Source organism: Bufo gargarizans, chromosome 6, assembly GCF_014858855.1.
Source record: "Bufo gargarizans isolate SCDJY-AF-19 chromosome 6, ASM1485885v1, whole genome shotgun sequence".
In the NCBI taxonomy this organism is placed as follows: Eukaryota; Metazoa; Chordata; class Amphibia; order Anura; family Bufonidae; genus Bufo; species Bufo gargarizans.
Window position 1 is genome coordinate 249,004,239 of NC_058085.1, and position 21,331 is coordinate 249,025,569.

General features: G+C 44.8%; 1 protein-coding gene across 1 annotated transcript in view; it reads left to right on the forward strand.

Moving 5' to 3' along the window:
- LOC122940999 (anthrax toxin receptor 1-like) overlaps positions 1 to 21,331 on the forward strand; it is a 92,370-nt gene that overhangs the window by 8,219 nt on the left and 62,820 nt on the right. Inside the window, exon 2 of the mRNA XM_044297970.1 lies at positions 20,219 to 20,290. Coding sequence (XP_044153905.1) covers positions 20,219 to 20,290 — 72 coding nt within the window. The remainder of the gene's footprint in view (positions 1 to 20,218; positions 20,291 to 21,331) is intronic.

Consider the following 21,331-nt stretch of genomic DNA (forward strand, 5'->3'; position numbering starts at 1 on the left):
CGGCGGCCTCCTGACTCTTGTGTTGTCCTTTGTGATTTTAGGTAGATTGGAATATTTCAGTGAAGTTTGGACTCCTTTTACCATGCATGCTGGATCAGTTTTCTACTTTGTTATCAATCTGCTCTACATAACTGTATATATAATATATATCTGCTCTCTATATATAACTGTATATATTGAGTATATATGGTACTAAAAATATATATCTGCTCTATGCCTGCTAGCAGAATGACATACACTATGTGCTTTATAGCTACTAATAGAAATGCATACATTAATGTTCTATACTCGATAGTGTAACTACATATATGCATTATGGCTGGTTAAACATGTACGGTACCATACCTAGTACTAAAAATGTATATGCACTGTGTCCAGTATTGTAACTGTATATGTGCAGAATACACTGGCAATAAAAAGAAATGAACCCATTAATTTGTCTCCTGGCGCAGATGCAACATCTGCACCTCCTAGGTATTTGTCTAACATACTCCTAACCAAGCATATAGCCTTCCTACTGGCGAACCAAACAGAGTTTTCCCTGAAAGGGTTACTTTAATAGCAATGCAAGCTTCCGGCAAAGAATATGGAAGCCTCAGGTCAACCCACTCTTACCACAAAAAAACTGGACGCCTGCTGATGTATTTTCAGGACAATCGTTAAGAAAAGATACAGTTTGTTTGTTGAGAAATTTTCAGATTCCCATGTCATGTTGATGATCTTATCTCGCTTCCATTTCCTCAATGCTGATGTCACACAGCAATTCGAAATAATTACAAGGTCCTTTCATCTACTTTTTGTCCCCAATAGTAAGGAAACTTGGTACACAATATGCAAGGCTAACTTTAAAGGGGTTGGCTCACTTCAGCAAATGGCATGTATCATGTAGACAAAGTTAATACAAGGCACTTACTAATGTATTGTGATCGTCCATTTTTCTGTCTTTGCTGGCTGGATTCTTTTTTCCATTACCTGTTTCCAGGGGTTAAGACCACCCTGTAATCAAGCAGTGGTGGCCGTGTTTACACTCTATGGGAAAAAGCAATGGCCCACTTCCCACTTAAAGAAGGACACACAACCCCTCAGATGTGTAACAAAACCAATTTTTTGGCTGGGGGTCGGTCACAGCTTATTGTACTGATTAATTATAATCACAAAGTTGTTCTCCAAACATTGTAACCAGAAGGGGGGGGGGGGCTGAAGCGGTATGCCAACCACCGCCCCTGGTGGACAAGTCCACCCCTCAGCTCCACCACCTCATCTCCAAACAACCACCAACCGCCAGCTGTGACCTCAGGAAATTGAAAACAGTAAATCCTGCTAAAACAAGAAAAACATGTCAACAGAAGCACGTAAACAAATGGCACAAGGCAAACTACCAAAACAGAGAGGGCGGGAGGGCCGGAAGCTCCAGCAATCCACCGGTGAAAGAGGTAGGTGGAGCATCAAGCAACCCCTTATATTAACACAGATCGGACAGTGCCATTAATCACAGCCTGCAGGAGAGGGGGTTAGGAGCGGTAAGGAACACATGCTAAACCCTCCCCAGGGGGTAGCCTAACTCCCTCCTCCCTCACGCCCTCCCCTGCCACATGACAGCTCCCAGGGAGGGGAGAACACAGCAGCCCAGGAAGTCTCAGATTAACCCTTTCAGGTGCTTTACCCAGTGTCTCCTGCAGTCAATGACAACTTCCCTAAATGGTTTGTTGTCTTTAATGTTGTATAACAGTACATCATATAGGGGTAGAGGCAGCAGAAGATATCACACAAGACATCATTCAACTCTTGGTATGCTTTGCCTTTAGCTACATGGGCCATCTCTTTATTAACTAATGGTAATGTGTTCACTGGAAACTGGTCAATAGAGGTCAACATGGTCATTAAAATGCATGCACTCTGTTCTCTGAAAGGTACACCATAAAAGAAGATAGTCCATTATGCTCAAATAAAACCATAAAAAACATATATCACTTTGCTAATGTCTAACTCAAAGTCAAGGCTGCTTATAAAGAGTCACTGTGGGCACAGTTCTGTTTGGTGTACAGCCGTGGCCAAAAGTTCTGACACATTTTGGTGTTCACAAGGTTTGCAGCTTAAAGGTTTTTAGATCTTTTTGTCAGGTGTAAGTACATTTCTAAGCATTTCATAATTTCTGTAAACATTTATTGACAAATACATCAAGTTTATGCAAAGACTCAATATTTCCAGCATTGATCCTTCTTTTTTAAGACTTCTGCAGTTAGCCCTGGCACACTGGATATCAGCTTCTGGGCCAAATCCTGACGGATGGCAACCATCACCATATGTGTTTTTGTTTCTGGGATTGACCACGGGTTCTCTATGGGATTGAGATCTGGGGAGTTTCCTGGCCACATTGTCAATGTTTTGATCATCAAGCCACATAGTTATCAGTTTTGTCTTTTGACATGGTGCTCCATCATGCTCAAAAAAAACATTGTTCCTCACCCAATTGCTCCTGGATGAGAGAAGTTGCTCTTGGAGGATGTTTTCATCCCATTCTTTATTCATGGCTATGTTCTTAGGCACAATTGTGAGTGAGCCTTCTCCTTAGGATAAGAAGAAACCCCACACATGAATGCTCTCAAGATGCCTTACTATTGGCATGACACAGGACTCATTTTAGCACTCATCTTTTCTTCTCCAATAATTTTTCTACATTTTTCAGTCTGAAGGGGGCTTCATCAGAGAAAATAACTTTACCCCAGTCCTCTGAAGTCCAATCCTTTACAGAATGTATGTCTGTCCTTGATGGGTTTGTTTTGGAGTGCCTTCTTTGCTACCCTCCAAAAGCTTTCACCTCACCGAGCAGGCAGATGCATTCACACCTGCCTGCTGCCATTCCTGAGCAAGCTCTGCACTGGTGGTGACCCTATCCCTATGAGACGGTCCTGGCACTTGCTGGTGTTTTTTTTTGAACCCTGAAGCCTTTTTCATAGCAATTGAACCTCTCTTGTTGAAGTTCTTGATGATCCAATAAATGGTTGACTTAAGTGATTTTTTACAAGAAACAACGTCCTTGCCGTAAAGCTCTATTGATGCAACGCAAATGATGACTGCATGTGATTATTTAGAGATAACCGTTGTTAGCAAAATAATACAATGATTTCAAGCACCAACCAGTCTGCTCTTCTAATTTAATTAGCATGGCAGAGTGATAGCAGCTACATTGTCCTTGTTAACACTTTCTCCTGAACTAACAAGACGATCACTGAAATGATGTTATCAGGTCACTTTGTAGCAGGGCTAAAATCTAGTGGAAATAGTTTTTTTGTGATTAAGTTAATTTTGGCAAGGCATGACTTTGCGATTAATGCAGTTAATGCAATTTGCCACTGTAAAAACTGAAGCAGCAAATTTTGTAAAAAGCAAAATTTGTGTCAGTCTCAAAACTTTTGACCATCAGTGTAGAGTGTTGAGAGTGCCCCTTGTCTTGCCTTGCTTAGATGAGTTAATGAGATCCACTTCTGAAGAATACTATGGAAAAAAGATACAGAAAATTAGGGATTCCACTGCAGTCCTGTAAGACGTAATGATGATAGGGAAGCACCCAACACTCCACTTGCTTGTAAGTAATGCGTCATTTGTTTTCCTCAACATTCATTAGTAATTCCATAGAAAAGATAAAAAGTATGCAGTAATAGTTGGTATGCAGTGTTAAATGAATACCGAATAGTTGCATTAATTGAGCACTGACAATTGGCATTAACTGATCACTGAATGGTGTTATTACCTGAACAGTCAATGATAGCATTAAAGGGGCTTTCCCATCTCAGACAATGAGGGCATATCGCTAGGATATGCCCCCGTTTGTCTGATATGTGCGGATCCCAGTGGTGGACACTGAGAACGGAGCCCTGAAAGTGGGGATGCACAGCTGCCCTCCATTCATTTTGATGGGGCCACTGAAAATCGCCGACCGCTGGCTTGGCTATTTCCGTCAGTCCCTTAGAAATGAATGGGAGCGGTGACCGTGCAAGCACGGTGCATTCCCATTCACTACTACGGGGAGAGTGCTTGGTGGTGGCTGGACCCGGAGTAACCTGGGGTCTACAGCCACCACCTTCCCCTCTCTGTTCAAGATATAGGCGCAGGTCCCAGTGGTGGACCTATCAGACAATGGGGACATATCCTAGTGATGCCCCCATTGTCTCAGGTAGGAATACCCCTTTAAATGAGTGCTGAATCTTAGTAATTCTTAGTAATTGGGATTAATATGTGGGCATTAATTGCACTTTACAGTGTAATATGAGAAGTTTTGTTCAAAACTGTAAAACAAGAGAGACAAGCAGCACAAATGTTATCTTCTCCTCTGGGTGCAAGCCAAGGGAGATCTGGGCCAAATTTCAAACTTTCAAAGGAAGTGGCAGCACTCCTCATGCGAAAAAATGCTATGAATATTTTTTACCCATCCATTTTGCAAAATTTTAGCTGCTACTAAAGCTTTATTTAAGCAATTTGTATTGTAATGTAAGCAATGTGTACTGCATCGGCACATTGCTTGAAAATATTGAATACAAAAATCATTTTTTTAGCTAAGGCCTTATTCATACAGTGTTTGGTCAGTGATTTCCATCAGTGATTCTGAGCCAAAACCAGTTACCATTTAAAAATACAGAACAGGAGCAGATATTTCCAGTATACCTTATGTCTGTGTAGCTTCCAGTCTGGTTTTGGCTCACAATCACAGCTGCAAAAAACAGATCAAACACTAATGTGTGAATGAGGCCTAAGTGAGGAAAGCGGCCACTTTCTTTGGTTGCTCAAAATTGTGATATATCACAGCTTTGCGTGGACTTTGTTCCCATTTACTGACTAGGGGTTACTTGACTTAGGCTAGTTTCACACTAGCGGCAAAGAACTCCGGCAGGCTGTTCCAGCGGGTGAACAGCCTGTCGGATCCGTGCTGCCGCTAGTGCCCCCGGACTACCGCTCCGGCCCCATTGACTATGACATGTAGTTTTATTCGGCATGTTTGCCATGCTGCCGCCGGAACTCCGGCCAGCCTCCATTATAGTCAATGGGGCCGGAGCGATAGCCTGTCGGAGTTCCTCGCCGCTAGTGTGAAAGTACCCTTAGTAGACTGAGAAACACTGGTGTAGATCACCTTTTAGGTTACAGCAGTACCTTCTGAACTAACGTTCACAAACGTCTGACCACAGTGCAGTCTACTCATCAGTAAGTGCTGACAAATCTGCTTTTTGTTAGACTTGTTTTCTTCTGTTTCCTAGTTTCTCTCCTGCCCAGATTCTTTCGATAAGCACTTTTGCACATAATTCCTTGGTTAGAAAAACCTCAAGGTTTTGTTAACGTTGCCAAAAAAAGTTCATCTCTGCAAATTTTTGTCTGAATGGTAACCAGAGAATTGTTTGAGCTTCACTAGTAAAGGATAAATCTAAACCATGAGAAAGTTCATATAATTTAGGCCTCATGCTAAACCTACGAGCTTTCTGGAATCATAATATGTCTTCATACAGATGCAGTGTTCTGGCAGATTCCTTGTAGCATTGTCCTTCAGACCCTGTGCTATGAAGGTATTCTCCCCTTGAGCCATTGCTTCATGAAAAGAATATTTTTGTAAAGCTGGTCAGAGATATTGGAGCGAGCCCAGGAGAAGAGGAAAAGAGTTATAGTAACAAGACGGTGGTCGAATACTGTCTCATTCTGTTGCTCCACTGGGCCATGCATTGAGGATGAGGGTGCTCCTGTTATTCCCTTCGGGGCACAGTCTGGTTGTGGGATCCTTCTGCCTGATGTCAGTGAATCTGCCCTTGATTTTTAAGGTCTTGAGGCCTAACTACTTTCACACTAGCGTTTAAGTTTTCCGGTATTGAGTTCCGTCATAGGGGCTCAATACCGGAAAAAAAACGCTTCAGTTTTGTCCCCATTCATTGTCAATGGGGACAAAACTGAGCTGAACGGAATGCTCCAAAATGCATTCCATTCCGTTTGGTGTGTTCTTATACCGGAGAGCAAACCGGAACATGTTGTAGTTTGCTTGTCGTCCTGGGAGGCTGAGCAAGACGGATCCGGCATGACCCCCAATGCAAGTCAATGGGAACGGATCCGTTTTCTCTGACACAATTGAAAATGGATCCGTACTCCGTTGACTTTCAATGGAGTTCATGACGGATCCGTCTTGGCAACCGGATCCGTTCATAACGGATGCAGACGGTTGTATTATCAGTAACGGAAGCGTTTTTGCTGAACCCTGCCGGATCCAGCAAAATGATAGTGTGAAAATACTCTTAGGGCTCATGCACACCACTGTATGGCTTTTTCAGTGTTTTGCGGGCCGTTTTTAGCGGATCCGTTTTTTTTCGTTTTTGGTTTCAGTAGTGCTTCCGGTTCCGTTTCATTTTTCCGTATCGCTTATACAGTATACAATAATTACATAGAAAAAATTGTGCTGGGCATAAAATTTACAATAGATGGTTCCGCAAAAACGGAACGGATATGAAAGACATACGGAGTATGTGTTCAGTTTTTTTTTTGCGGACCATTTAACTTGAATGGAGCCATGAAACTTGATTTGCGGGCAATAATAGGACATGTTCTTTCTTTGAACGGAACGGAAAAACGGAAATACGTAAACGGAATGCAAACGGAGACACTTCAGTTTTTTTTTGCTGACCCATTGAAGTGAATGGTTCAGTATAAGTAACGCATACTGAACGAAAAAAACGGCCAGTATACTGAACGCAAAAAAACGTTTGTGTGCATGAGCCCTTAGGCAGGGTTCCTTGGTGCAGCTGTAGATGTCAGTGCAATGTACCAGTGCAGGGAATAATGAAGTCAGGTTAGCAACAAACAATTTACTGATACTGCATTTAATTCCTTATACTGCACTTCTCTAGCTTCTCTAATGTTGGGGTGCAACACTTTCTCTCTGCAATGCAACCTCAGGGTGGATCCTTAACATCAGACTATGCTCTGCAATGTTTTTAAATAGGTTGCTCTACTAAGGCCTCTTTCACACGGGCGTTGCGGGAAAAGGTGCGGGTGCGTTGCAGGAACATGCATGATTTTTCTGCATGAGTGCAAAACATTGTAATGCGTTTTGCACGCGCGTGAGAAAAATCGTTATGTTTGGTACCCAAACCTGAACTTCTTCACAGAAGTTCGGGCTTGGGATCGGTGTTCTGTATATTGTATCAGGGCCGTCTTTAATATTGATTGGACCCTGGGCAAAAAGTTACTTGGGCCCCCTGGATCCCGCCTTCCCACACCTTAGCAGGCAATCACGCCCTCCACCACAACACACACACAAAAAATACACACATCTGGTAGAGTACAGTGAATGACTATAAATACTTCCAGTTCTGAAGACTCCAGCGGCTCAGGATCAGCGCTCTGGGCAGCTGGGCTCAGGCTGAAAGTAGGCACCGCTCTGCAGGAAGGAGTCCAGGGCTCGGCTTACCCTAGAGTTACAGTGCACCCCGGCACCCCACAGTATGCAATATAGCACCCTATAGTATACAGCAACCCACAGTATGCAGTATAGCACCCTATAGTATACAGCACCACACAGTATGCAGTATAGCACCCCACACTATACAGTACCCCACAGTATATAGTAGAGCAGTATAGCAGCCCACAGTATACAACACCTCACAGTATACAGTAGAACAGTATAGCACCTCACCGTATTCAGCACCCCAAACTATACACAATAAAGCATCCCACACTATACAGTACAGTAGTATAGCACTCCACAATATACAGCACCCACAGTATACAGTATACAGTCCCCACACTATACAGTACAGCAGTATAGCACTCCACAATATACAGCACCCACAGTATACAGTATACAGCCCCCCACAGTATACAGCCCCCCACAGTACAGTACAGCAATATAGTACTCCACAATATACAGCACCCACAGTATACAGCCCCCACAGTATACAGTACAGCAGTATAGCACTCCATAATATACAGCACCCACAGTATACAGCCCCCCACACTATACAGTACAGCAGTACAGCACTCCACAATTTACAGCACCTATAGTATACAGTATACAGCCCCCACAGTATACAGCCCCCCACAGTATACAGCCCCCCACAGTATACAGGACCCCACACTATACAGCACCCCACACTATACAGCACCCCACTATACAGTAGTTTACAGTATATTAGCATAACAGCCCCTGTCACCTTTTTCTGATGTAATCTTCACAAAAAAAGCTCCATAGTTAAGGCAAACTTCTACAGCAACACTCCTGGTAGAAAGGACCTTGATGACCTCATAGCTATGTGACCAGTAATATTCCTAGAGAATCACAGCTCTCACAGTTTGCTGCCTTGAGTGCCTGCAGGCATGGCATGGCAGCACCCCCTGTGTAGCTGACAGCCTGACACCTGGGGCAGTGGCTAACAGGGCTCAAGAGGCAGCTGCCTTGGGCCCCCCAGGAGCAACTGGACCCGGTGCAGCTGCCCCTTTTGCCCCTTGTTAAAGACGGCCCTGTATTGTATTATAACATGGTTATAAGGGAAAATAATAGCATTCTGAATACAGAATGCATAGTACAATAGCGCTGGAGGGGTTAAAAAAATAATCCACTTGCTCGCGCAGCCCGGCTTCTCTTCTGTCTTCGGTCATCACATGGGCCATCACATGATCCATCACCATGGTAAAAGATCATGTGACGGACCATGTGAGGACCGGAGTGACATCACCACAGGTCCTTTTCCTGCACACAGAAAAAAAGAAGACAGAAGAGATGCCGGCCGGATCCGGCAGGCAGTTCTGGCGCCGATACTGCCTGCCAGAATCCAACAACGCAACAACGCGAGCAAGTGGATTAAGGTGAGTTTAATTATTTTTTTTTTTTTTTAACCCCTCCAGCACTATTGTACTATGCATTCTGTATTCAGAATGCTATTATTTTCCCTTATAACCATGTTATAAGGGAAAATAATAATGATCGGGTCTCCATCCCGATCGTCTCCTAGCAACCGTGCGTGAAAATCGCAGCACATCCGCACTTGCTTGCGGTTGCTGGCGATTTTCACGCAACCCCATTAATTTCTAAGGGGCCTGCTTTATGGGAAAAACGCACAAAGAGGAGCATGCTGCGATTTTCACGCAACTCACAAGTGATGTGTGCACAGCCCCATAGAAATGAATGGGTCCGGATTCAGTGCAGGTGCAATGCGTTCAACTCATCCGCGCAGAATACTCGCCCGTGTTAAAGGGGCCTAAGGGTACTTTCACATTTGCGTTGTTGGATTCTGGCAGGCAGTTCCAGCGCCAGAACTGCCTGCCGGATCAGGAAATCCGTATGAAAATGGATAGCATTTGTAGGCGGATCCGGATGCGGATCCGTCTCACAAATGCATTGCAATACCGTATCCGGCTCTCTGGTGTCATCCAGAAAAACTGATCCTGTATTTATTTTTTTCACATTTTTAAAGGTCTGGACATGCGCAGACCGGGAAACCGGATCCGTTTTTCCAAAAAACTTGGTGCCAGTTTTTCAATGGAATTTCAATGCTGAGGTATTTTCTCCGGCCAAATACCGTAAAAGTGACTGAACTGAAGACATCCTGATGCAGACTGAACGGATTGCTCTCCATTCAGAATGCATGGGGATAAAACTGATCAGTTTTTTTCCGGTATTGAGCCCCTAGGACGGAACTCAATACCGGAAAAGAATAACGCTAGTGTGAAAGTACCCTTACTGTATAGGTTCACAATGTCCTCTGCAGGATGTGGATATTCTTTTACAGAGATGGCCAGTCTGCATTAAAGGGAATCTGTCACCTGGTTTGAGCATATTAACCACCTCAGGACCGCCGTACGCAGGATTGCGTCCTGCCGGCGGTCCTGCTCTTCTGGGTGGACGCATATACGCGTCCTCCCGCGAGAGCCGAGATTTCCTGTGAACGCGCGCACACAGGCGCGCGCGCTCACAAGCGCGCGCGCTCACAGGAACGGAAGGTAAGCGAGTGGATCTCCAGCCTGCCAGCGGCGATCGCTCGCTGGCAGGCTGGAGATCCGAATTTTTTAACCCCTAACAGGTATATTAGACGCTGTTTTCATAACAGCGTCTAATATACCTCCTACCTGGTCCTCTGGTGGTCCCTTTTGTTAGGATCGACCACCAGAGGACTCAGGTAGGTCAGTACAGTCGCACCAAACACCACACTACACTACACCCCCCCCCCCGTCACTTATTAACCCCTTATAAACCCCTGATCACCCATGATCACCCCATATAAACTCCCTGATCACCCCCCTGTCATTGATCACCGCCCTGTCATTGATCACCCCCCTGTCAGGCTCCGTTCAGACGTCCGTATGATTTTTACGGATCCACGGATACATGGATCGGATCCGCAAAAAGCATACGGACGTCTGAATGGAGCCTTACAGGGGGGTGATCAATGACAGGCGGGTGATCACCCATATACACTCCCTGATCACCCCCTGTCATTGATCACCCCCCTGTCATTGATCACCCCCCTGTAAGGCCCCATTCAGACGTCCGCATGATTTTTACGGATACATGGATCGGATCCGCAAAACACATGCGGACGTCTGAATGGAGCCTTACAGGGGGTGATCAATGACAGGCGGGTGATCACCCATATACACTCCCTGATCACCCCCCTGTCATTGATAACCCCCCTGTAAGGCTCCATTCAGACGTCCGCATGCGTTTTGTGGATCCGATCCATGTATCCATGGATCCGTAAAAAATCATGCGGATGTCTGAATGGAGCCTTACAGGGGGGGTGATCAGTGACAGGGGGGTGATTACCCTGATCACCCCCTGTCATTGATAACCCCCCTGTAAGGCTCCATTCAGACGTCCGCATGCGTTCTGTGGATCCGATCCATGTATCCATGGATCCGTAAAAAATCATGCGGATGTCTGAATGGAGCCTTACAGGGGGGGTGATCAGTGACAGGGGGGTGATCACCCTGATTACCCTGATCACCCCCTGTCATTGATAACCCCCCTGTAAGGCTCCATTCAGACGTCCGCATGCGTTTTGTGGATCCGATCCATGTATCCATGGATCCGTAAAAAATCATGCGGATGTCTGAATGGAGCCTTACAGGGGGGGTGATCAGTGACAGGGGGGTGATCACCCTGATTACCCTGATCACCCCCTGTCATTGATAACCCCCCTGTAAGGCTCCATTCAGACGTCCGCATGCGTTCTGTGGATCCGATCCATGTATCCATGGATCCATAAAAAATCATGCGGATGTCTGAATGGAGCCTTACAGGGGGGGTGATCAGTGACAGGGGGGTGATCACCCTGATTACCCTGATCACCCCCTGTCATTGATAACCCCCCTGTAAGGCTCCATTCAGACGTCCGCATGCGTTCTGTGGATCCGATCCATGTATCCATGGATCCGTAAAAAATCATGCGGATGTCTGAATGGAGCCTTACAGGGGGGGTGATCAGTGACAGGGGGGTGATCACCCTGATTACCCTGATCACCCCCTGTCATTGATAACCCCCCTGTAAGGCTCCATTCAGACGTCCGCATGCGTTTTGTGGATCCGATCCATGTATCCATGGATCCGTAAAAAATCATGCGGATGTCTGAATGGAGCCTTACAGGGGGGGTGATCAATGACAGGGGGGTGATCAGGGAGTCTATATGGGTGATCACCCCCCTGTCATTGATCACCCCCCTGTCATTGATCACCCCCCCCCCCCCCCCCCCCTGGTAAGGCTCCATTCAGACATTTTTTTTGGCACAAGTTAGCGGAAATTTTTTGTTTGTTTTTGTTTTTTCTTACTAAGTCTCATATTCCACTAACTTGTGTCAAAAAATAAAATCTCACATGGACGCACCATACCCCTCACGGAATCCAAATGCGTAAACATTTTTAGACATTTATATTCCAGACTTCTTCTCACGCTTTAGGGCCCCTAAAAAGCCAGGGCAGTATAAATACCCCACATGTGACCCCATTTCGGAAAGAAGACACCCCAAGGTATTCCGTGAGGGGCATATTGAGTCCATGAAAGATTGAAATTTTTGTCCTAAGTTAGCGGAAAGTGAGACTTTGTGATAAAAAAACAAAAAAAAAAGCAATATCTGTTAACTTATGCAAAAAAAAAAAAATTCGAGGAACTCGCCATGCCCCTCATTGAATACCTTGGGGTGTCTTCTTTCCAAAGTGGGGTCACATGTGGGGTATTTATACTGCCCTGGCTTTTTAGGGGCCCGAAAGTGTGAGAAGAAGTCTGGGATCCAAATGTCTAAAAATGCCCTCCTAAAAGGAATTTGGGCCCCTTTGCGCATCTAGGCTGCAAAAAAGTGTCACACATGTGGTATCGCCGTACTCAGGAGAAGTTAGGGAATGTGTTTTGGGGTGTCATTTTACATATACCCATGCTGGGTGAGAAAAATATCTTGGTCAAATGCCAACTTTGTATAAAAAAAAAGGGAAAAGTTGTCTTTTGCCAAGATATTTCTCTCACCCAGCATGGGTATATGTAAAATGACCCCCCAAAACACATTACCCAACTTCTCCTGAGTACGGCGATACCACATGTGTGACACTTTTTTGCAGCCAAGGTGGGCAAAGGGGCACCTTTCGGATTTCGCAGGCCATTTTTTACACATTTTGATTGCAAGGTACTTCTTACACATTTGGGCCCCTAAATTGCCAGGGCAGTATAACTACGCCACAAGTGACCCCATTTTGGAAAGAAGACACCCCAAGGTATTCCGTGAGGGGCACGGCGAGTTCCTAGAATTTTTTATTTTTTGTCACAAGTTAGCGGAAAATGATGATTTTTCTTTTTTTTTCTTTTTTCCTTACAAAGTCTCATATTCCACTAACTTGCGACAAAAAATAAAAAATTCTAGGAACTCGCCATGCCCCTCACGGAATACCTTGGAGTGTCTTCTTTCCAAAATGGGGTCACTTGTGGGGTAGTTATACTGCCCTGGCAATTTAGGGGCCCAAATGTGTGAGAAGAACTTTGCAATCAAAATCTGTAAAAAATGACCGGTGAAATCCAAAAGGTGCACTTTGGAATATGTGCCCCTTTGCCCACCTTGGCTGCAAAAAAGTGTCACACATCTGGTATCGCCGTACTCAGGAGAAGTTGGGCAATGTGTTTTGGGGTGTCATTTTACATATACCCATGCTGGGTGAGAAAAATATCTTGGTCAAATGCCAACTTTGTATAAAAAAAATGGGAAAAGTTGTCTTTTGCCAAGATATTTCTCTCACCCAGCATGGGTATATGTAAAATGACACCCCAAAACACATTCCCCAACTTCTCCTGAGTATGGCGATACCAGATGTGTGACACTTTTTTGATGCCAAGGTGGGCAAAGGGGCACATATTCCAAAGTGCACCTTTCGGATTTCACCGGTCATTTTTTACAGATTTTGATTGCAAAGTACTTCTCACACATTTGGGCCCCTAAATTGCCAGGGCAGTATAACTACGCCACAAGTGACCCCATTTTGGAAAGAAGACACCCCAAGGTATTCCGTGAGGGGCATGGCGAGTTCCTAGAATGTTTTATTTTTTGTCGCAAGTTAGTGGAATATGAGACTTTGTAAGGAAAAAAGAGAATGAAAAAAAAATCATCATTTTCCGCTAACTTGTGACAAAAAATAAAAAATTCTAGGAACTCGCCATGCCCCTCACGGAATACCTTGGGGTGTCTTCTTTCCAAAATGGGGTCACTTGTGGCGTAGTTATACTGCCCTGGCAATTTAGGGGCCCAAATGTGTGAGAAGTACCTTGCAATCAAAATGTGTAAAAAATGGCCTGCAAAATCTGAAAGGTGCACTTTGGAATATGTGCCCCTTTGCCCACCTTGGCAGCAAAAAAGTGTGACACATCTGGTATCGCCGTACTCAGGAGAAGTTGGGGAATGTGTTTTGGGGTGTCATTTTACATATACCCATGCTGGATGAGAGAAATATCTTGGCAAAAGACAACTTTTCCCATTTTTTTATACAAAGTTGGCATTTGACCAAGATATTTTTCTCACCCAGCATGGGTATATGTAAAATGACACCCCAAAACACATTCCCCAACTTCTCCTGAGTACGGCGATACCAGATGTGTGACACTTTTTTGCTGCCAAGGTGGGCAAAGCGGCACATATTCCAAAGTGCACCTTTTGGATTACACCGGTCATTTTTTACACATTTTGACTGCAAAGTTCTTCTCACACATTTGGGCCCCTAAATTGCCAGGGCAGTATAACTGCGCCACAAGTGACCCCATTTTGGAAAGAAGACACCCCAAGGTATCCCGTGAGGGGCATGGCGAGTTCCTAGAATTTTTTATTTTTTGTCGCAAGTTAGTGGAATATGAGACTTTGTAAGAAAAAAAATAAATAAATAAAATCATCATCATTTTCCGCTAACTTGTGACAAAAAATTAAAAGTTCTATGAACTCACTATGCCCATCAGCGAATACCTTAGGGTGTCTACTTTCCGAAATGGGGTCATTTGTGGGGGTTTTCTACTGTTTGGGCATTGTAGAACCTCAGGAAACATGACAGGTGCTCAGAAAGTCAGAGCTGTTTCAAAAAGCGGAAATTCACATTTTTGTACCATAGTTTGTAAATGCTATAACTTTTACCCAAACCATTTTTTTTTTTGCCTAAACATTTTTTTTTTATCAAAGACATGTAGAACAATAAATTTGGCGAAAAATTTATATATGGATGTCGTTTTTTTTGCAAAATTTTACAGCTGAAAGTGAAAAATGTCATTTTTTTGCAAAAAAATCGTTACATTTTGATTAATAACAAAAAAAGTAAAAATGTCAGCAGCAATAAAATACCACCAAATGAAAGCTCCATTAGTGAGAAGAAAAGGAGGTAAAATTCATTTGGGTGGTAAGTTGCATGACCGAGCGATAAACGGTGAAAGGAGTGTAGTACCGAAGTGTAAAAAGTGCTCTGGTCATGAAGGGGGTTTCAACTAGCGGGGCTGAAGTGGTTAAGCTGTCACCATTGGCATGTACAATAAACTACCTTCTTTCCTGCAGTGGTCTTCTTTCTTCTCTTCATGGTTTCATTTTGATAAAAAAAGCTTTTAGTGATATGCAAATGAACCTCAAAGGTGCCCAGAGGGGCGTTATTCTTCATCTCTTGAGCCCAGTAATGCCCCCCTGCAGTGCCCAGCCCGCCTTAATTTCGAGTCCAAGCACGCCTACTTATTATGAAATATCATCCCACAGCCGAGGTGAACGGCGCCGCTCCCTCCGCTACGTCAACTAATACATTCAAGCTACACGCCTGGCTTGTGCAGGCGCAAGTACCGCTGACTGCCTGCGCCTGTGCGATCAAATAGCTCCTGAGGGCAACAGCTTCAAAAGTGTCACTGGGCTCGACGCATGCAAGTATGAACCCATTAAAGGTCCTCCAGTGGCCAGCGGGGCTCAAGAGGCAGCTGCCTTGGGCCCCCCAGGAGCAACTGGGCCGGGGGCAGCTGCCACTTTTGCCCCGCGTTAAAGACGGCCCTGATGCCACCAATTCTGAGACAGCACCCTTAAAAATGTATTCTGGGTGTACCACATCCTCCTCCTCTGATTTGGCAGTCTCTGGAACTCTAATGCTCCTAGCCGCAATCGTGCTGGTTTGGGGATGTGGAATCTGATATTCTGGTCTTGTGATCATGGGGGTCCCTGCAACATTTGACATCTATCTAGTGGCTATGTAATGAATGTTTTAAATTGGAATCCCCCTTTAAAAGGGTTCTTCAGTTTTTTTAAACTGATGATCTATCCTCTGGATAGATCATCAGCATCTGATCGGTGGGGACCGACACCCAGGACCCCTGACGATCAGCTGTTTGAGAAGGCAGCGGCGCTGGCAGTAATGCCGCGGCCTTCTCGCTGTTTACTGCAGGCCCAGTGACGTCACGACTAGTATCAATGGCCTGGGCGGGGTTAAGCTCTGTTCATTTGAATGGAGCTTAGCCCCGCCCAGGCCATTGATACTAGTCGTGACATCACTGGGTTTGCAGTAAACAGCGAGAAGGCCGCGGCATTACTGCCAGCGCCACTGCCTTCTCAAACAGCTGATCGGCAGGGGTCCCGGGTGTCGGACCCCCGCCGATCAGATGCTGATGATCTATACAGAGGATAGATCATCAGTTTAAAAAAAACTGCAGAACCCCTTTAAGTTGCACATGTCCTTTGCTGCCCATTGTTACTGTATTTGATCCCATGTGCATAATCATTGCTGAAAAGTGTCAGTGAGAAACTAATGGATACAAATACTTGGCTATTTGATAGGCACTGTATGTTTGCATTTAGTAGGTGTCTGAACATATCCTTTTTGTGTAGACAGTCTGAACTGAAATACTGCCGAGTAATAATTATCTATGAATTCTTTATATAGTTTTACGTCTCAGACGTTCTATTTTAATTGTGTAGTCAAGCAGTAACATGAAGCGGAATCATTCTCATCTCTGGTGCATATTAATTATTGGTTTAATCTCAAAATACAAAGTACAATAGCATTTTTGTAGTTCTGTACATTTTTTTAATTGTCTCAACAAGGCAACCTCTGAGGCAAAGAGTCCCTTGGACATTGAGCAGCGGTGCACATGCGTGACCCCTGCTCCATTCAAACACAGGACTCCTGTTCCTGTGATCCCTAGGTGTCCCAACTCTGATACCTCCAACAATTATACATTTATCACTTTTTTGTGGTCCAATCCCTTAAATGCTGGAATACTGGCTGCCACCAGCCACCACTAGGAGGAGCTCAGGAGTTTACTGAATACTGTTTCTTTATTGAGTATGATGTATCAGCAGTATACAGTAAGCTCTGTCCATTGGTATCTGCAGGCAGCCAGAATATTATCTCATCACTCTACATCTATGCAGGTGATTTGGAGCTCTGTATCTGAAAAAAGGAGTGCTGGCCATTATAAAGATTAAACAACACTTGAGGTCATAGTTCCACCTGGGCCATGTCATCTTCACTGGTTCTATGGTAATGATGTCATTGATTGATGAGCACTCGCTCGATGAAGTCATTCATTAGTTACGTATATAAAATATGCCAGATTCAAGGCTACTTCTGTACAAATGAGTTTTTCCAGCATGCTGGGAGTGGAAATAAATTATCACATGTAGGAAATTCATTGTTTCTTGCACATCTGAAATGAAATACAAAAAATAGAATCTGAAATATAAAAATAGACTATTAGGCCTCATGCACACAACCGTTTTTTTTTAAGGTCCGCAAAAACGGGGTCCGTAGGTCCGTGATCCGTGACCGTTTTTTCGTCTGTGGGTCTTCCTTGATTTTTGGAGGATCCACGGACATGAAAAATGAAAAAAAAATCTAAGTCAGGTTTGCCATTGAAATGATAGGAAAAAACGGACACGGATCACGGACACGGATGACAATCTTGTGTGCATCCGTGATTTTTCACGGACCCATTGACTTGAATCGGTCCGTGAACCGTTGGCCGTGAAAAAAATAGGACAGGTCATATTTTTTTCATGGCCAGGAAACACGGATCACGGATGCGGCTGCAAAACGGTGCACTTTCCGATTTTTCCACGGACCCATTGAAAGTCAATGGGTCCGCAAAAAAAACGGAAAACGGCACAACGGCCACGGATGCACACAACGGTCGTGTGCATGAGGCCTTATGCTGATGAATTCTAAAACTGTAAAATACGCATTTATCCAGATATCCATAGAGATCATGTAATCACATGGATCAGAATAAATGCAGGACTGATAGTTGCTGTCATTACCCATACCTGCAAACTGTCCCATTTGTCACTGAACAACTAAAATGTACCATCATATATGGCTCCAATGTATGTCATTAGCATCTATTGAAAGGCAGATCAGCATCCCATGCTGTGTACATGGGACAAAGGAGAAAGCAAGGTCATCAGTAGTCTCATTATTTATCAGGAGGCACAATGACAGTAAGGCTAAATGCACACGATCAGGATTGCATGCGGATTCTCCACGCGGATTTGCATGTGGAAAATCCGCACCGTAGGTCATGTACATTGTATTCTATGAGAATTTGAAATTCTCAATGCACATGATGAGGATTTTTTCCACACGGATTTTGATCTGCAGAGCGGATTTTAAAATCCACAGCATGTCAATTTATTTTATTTTTTCTGACCGGATTTTCTTTTTCCGCACCAAATCCACATGCAACTTGACCGCACGGATTTGCCTGCAAACACCTGCGGATTTAAGTGCGGATTCTCCGCACATGAATCCTGAACGTGTGTATGCACCCTAAATGAATCAGGTCAGACCAGCAATCAGACCTCAGATCAGACCCCCAATGCCTCAGATCAGACCCCCATGCCAGCCATCAGCCCCCCATGTTAGCCATCATGCCCCCATGTCAGCCATCATGCCCCCAATGTCAGCCATTAGCCACCCATGTTAGCCATTAGCCCCCATGTCGGCCACCAGTCCCCCATGTATGCCATCATGCCCCCATGTCAGCCATCAGCCCCCCATGTCACATTTCTCCCCCTCCATGTCACATCCCCCCTCCATTTTACATAATCCCCTCTGTCACATCACCCCCATGTAAGATTTCTCCCCCTCTATGTCAACTTTCTTTCCTTCCATGTCACATTTCAACCCCGATAAAGTCACATTTCTCTACCTCAAGGCCTCAATGTCACATTTCCCCCCCTCCATGTCAAATCACCTATGTTACATCAGCCCTCCATGTCACATTCCCCCCCTCCATGTCACATTTTCCCCCCTCCATCCATGTCACATTTCTCCCCCTCCAAACCATGTCACATCACCCCCTTTGTGTAACATCATGATCACATCTTTACCCCCTATTGTGTCACATTTCTCCCCCATGGCCGGCCCTGGCCCCATCCCCATGTCACAGACTGCAGACATTTTCCCCCTCCCATCAAGTCACAGTCACCCCCTCCATTTATGATTGTTGTTTGTGTAATAATTTTTTTAAAACACATTTATGCCGTGCACTCTGGTGCTAGTGCGCTCATCAGTGATCACCTACCCATCTGTCCTGCTGCTACGGCAATCTGGCTGTGTGTGAGTCAGACTCACAGACACAGTCAGCTCCCTGCTGCCACCTGCCGCCGCTGCGTCACTCGCCAGTCACACACCCCTGGTTCATTTTTCCGCCCTCCCCTAGGGTGCAGGGCCGGTGCTACCATAAGGCAGACTAAGCGGCCGCCTTAGGGCGCACCCTGGGGGAGGGCGGAAAAATGTGACATGGAGGGGGAGAAATGTGACATGGGGGACTGATGGCTGGGGGATGATGTCTGACATGGGGGTCTGATCTGAGGTCTGATTAACATTGGGGGTCTGATTGCTGGTCTGACCCGAGGTGTAATGGAAAAATATTTTTTCTTATTATCCTCCTCTAAAACCTAGGTGTGTCTTAGAGGGCGAAAAATATGGTCCTTTAAACCAGCCATTGTCTGAAGCAGAGAGAAGATACCAGGACCACAGAGAGGAGAAGCGTGGGGGGGGGGGGGGGGGGGGGAAGGGCGCCAAAATGTAGCTTCGCTTGTGTTGGCAAAAATCCTTGCACCGGCCCTGCCAGGGTGCGCCCTAAGGCAGCTGCTTGGTCTGCCTTATGGTAGCACCGGCCCTGACTATTAGATTGGTGGGTAGATTGCTGTTTCATGGCCTTTTCAGTCAATGGTGCATTATTATACCATTTGAGACGGTTAGGTCTCATCTTCAGAAAAGGTGGGATCTCCCATCAGGTTTTCTGTTCAAAGGTGGTATGTAACATTATCTTCCATCATAGCAGTAGTGTTTTGGATCTTCGCATCCAGTGTTGGGTGCTAGACAGAGGTTTTCAGGCTTAGGTTTCTTGAGGTGTTGTGGAGCACACACAATATCCAGCTCTAATTCTATCTTGGAAATGTAGTCTGTTAGAATATTTGTGGTCTACAGCAAAATCACAGGGTTTTTCTCAAAGTATTCCATGTGATATAGTCCAGTTAGACTTCGTATGTGTATGGCTCTGTAAAGAGCTGAAGGCATGGAGGTACAGTATGAATCTTTGAGTGTGTATTTTAACTCTGTACAACTTGAAATTTGATCATGTGCATGAGCCCTTCTGATCTTATAATGTACAAGCTCCATGTGCATCTTTATTTGTAAAAGAACGGTACTGCCCACATTTAACCACCAGTACTGGCTATTGATTGATCTAATTATGTTATTTTTCCACAGGTCTGGTAGTGTGAAGAACCACTGGCATGAAATTTACTACTTTGTTGAGAGCCTTACTGAAAAATTTACAAGGTATGAATGAAGTTTGTGTTGCTCAGGTGGCCCATGCTGGTTGCTGCCCCTCTTCTAGTGAGCACAGGTGCTGCATTACTCACCCAGCTGGCTTCTCTGCTGTGTGATGGTCCAATGGCTGGCTGCCTCTAGGTACTTAAGACACCTTCCCCTAGGGGAGGATGCCTGAGCTTTAGGTTGTCTAGCTTGCTAGATTTCTGCGAAGGTGTGCTGTTCTGTTTTTCTACTGACCTGTGTACCTGTCTGTTTACTGATTCTGACCTTCTGCTGCCTGACCTGACCTTTTCATGTTTACTGTATTGACCCTGCCCTGACCTTGGACTAGTTTCACAGATTCGTACTTACTTTGCCTGTCCTGACCTCTGCCTGTTCCTGACTACTAGTATTGCCTAAAGCCCTTTGTGTTTCACACTGGGGTCTCTGATCTCCATGGGTGAGCAGCCAACCACAGCAGGACTATTCCAAGAGTTATCGGCCGGGTGGCTCCCCTACAGCAAACTCCAGATCCCTGTATAGAGTGAAAGAGTGAAAAACAGGGGACTGCCAGTATAACACCCTTAGGACTAACCTTATGACAGACCGGTTGGTTGGCACAGTTGGTTTACATCCACTGCCTGTGTCACTTTGTACTTTTTGTCCATTATTTATCCACAAGTCCAGTTGTCTGGTCCTCCAATCTCATCATTCATATCACATCTCATCTGTTGATAAAAACATTACAAAAACAATTGCAGTGCTTAGCCTGATACTTGTGCTTCAAGAAATTCTAAGAAGAATACATCTCTAGAAAATGTTAATGGAGGCTAAAGCATTCTTGGGGGCTTCATTGTTAAAGTTGGTCATATGTGTTAGTCAAAACTCTCCAGTATTGGTGGAATTAGCCTGCAATCTACCATGTATGGGGTTTCAACTGTCCCCAATGACAGATGTTGGAGAAAGAAGTCTTTGGCTTTTTTAATTTCCTTTTTTGCCTCTGGGAGTTAAGAGATTGGTAGACATGTTTTACCACCTTCCTTGCCACATAGTGCTGTTACATCTTCT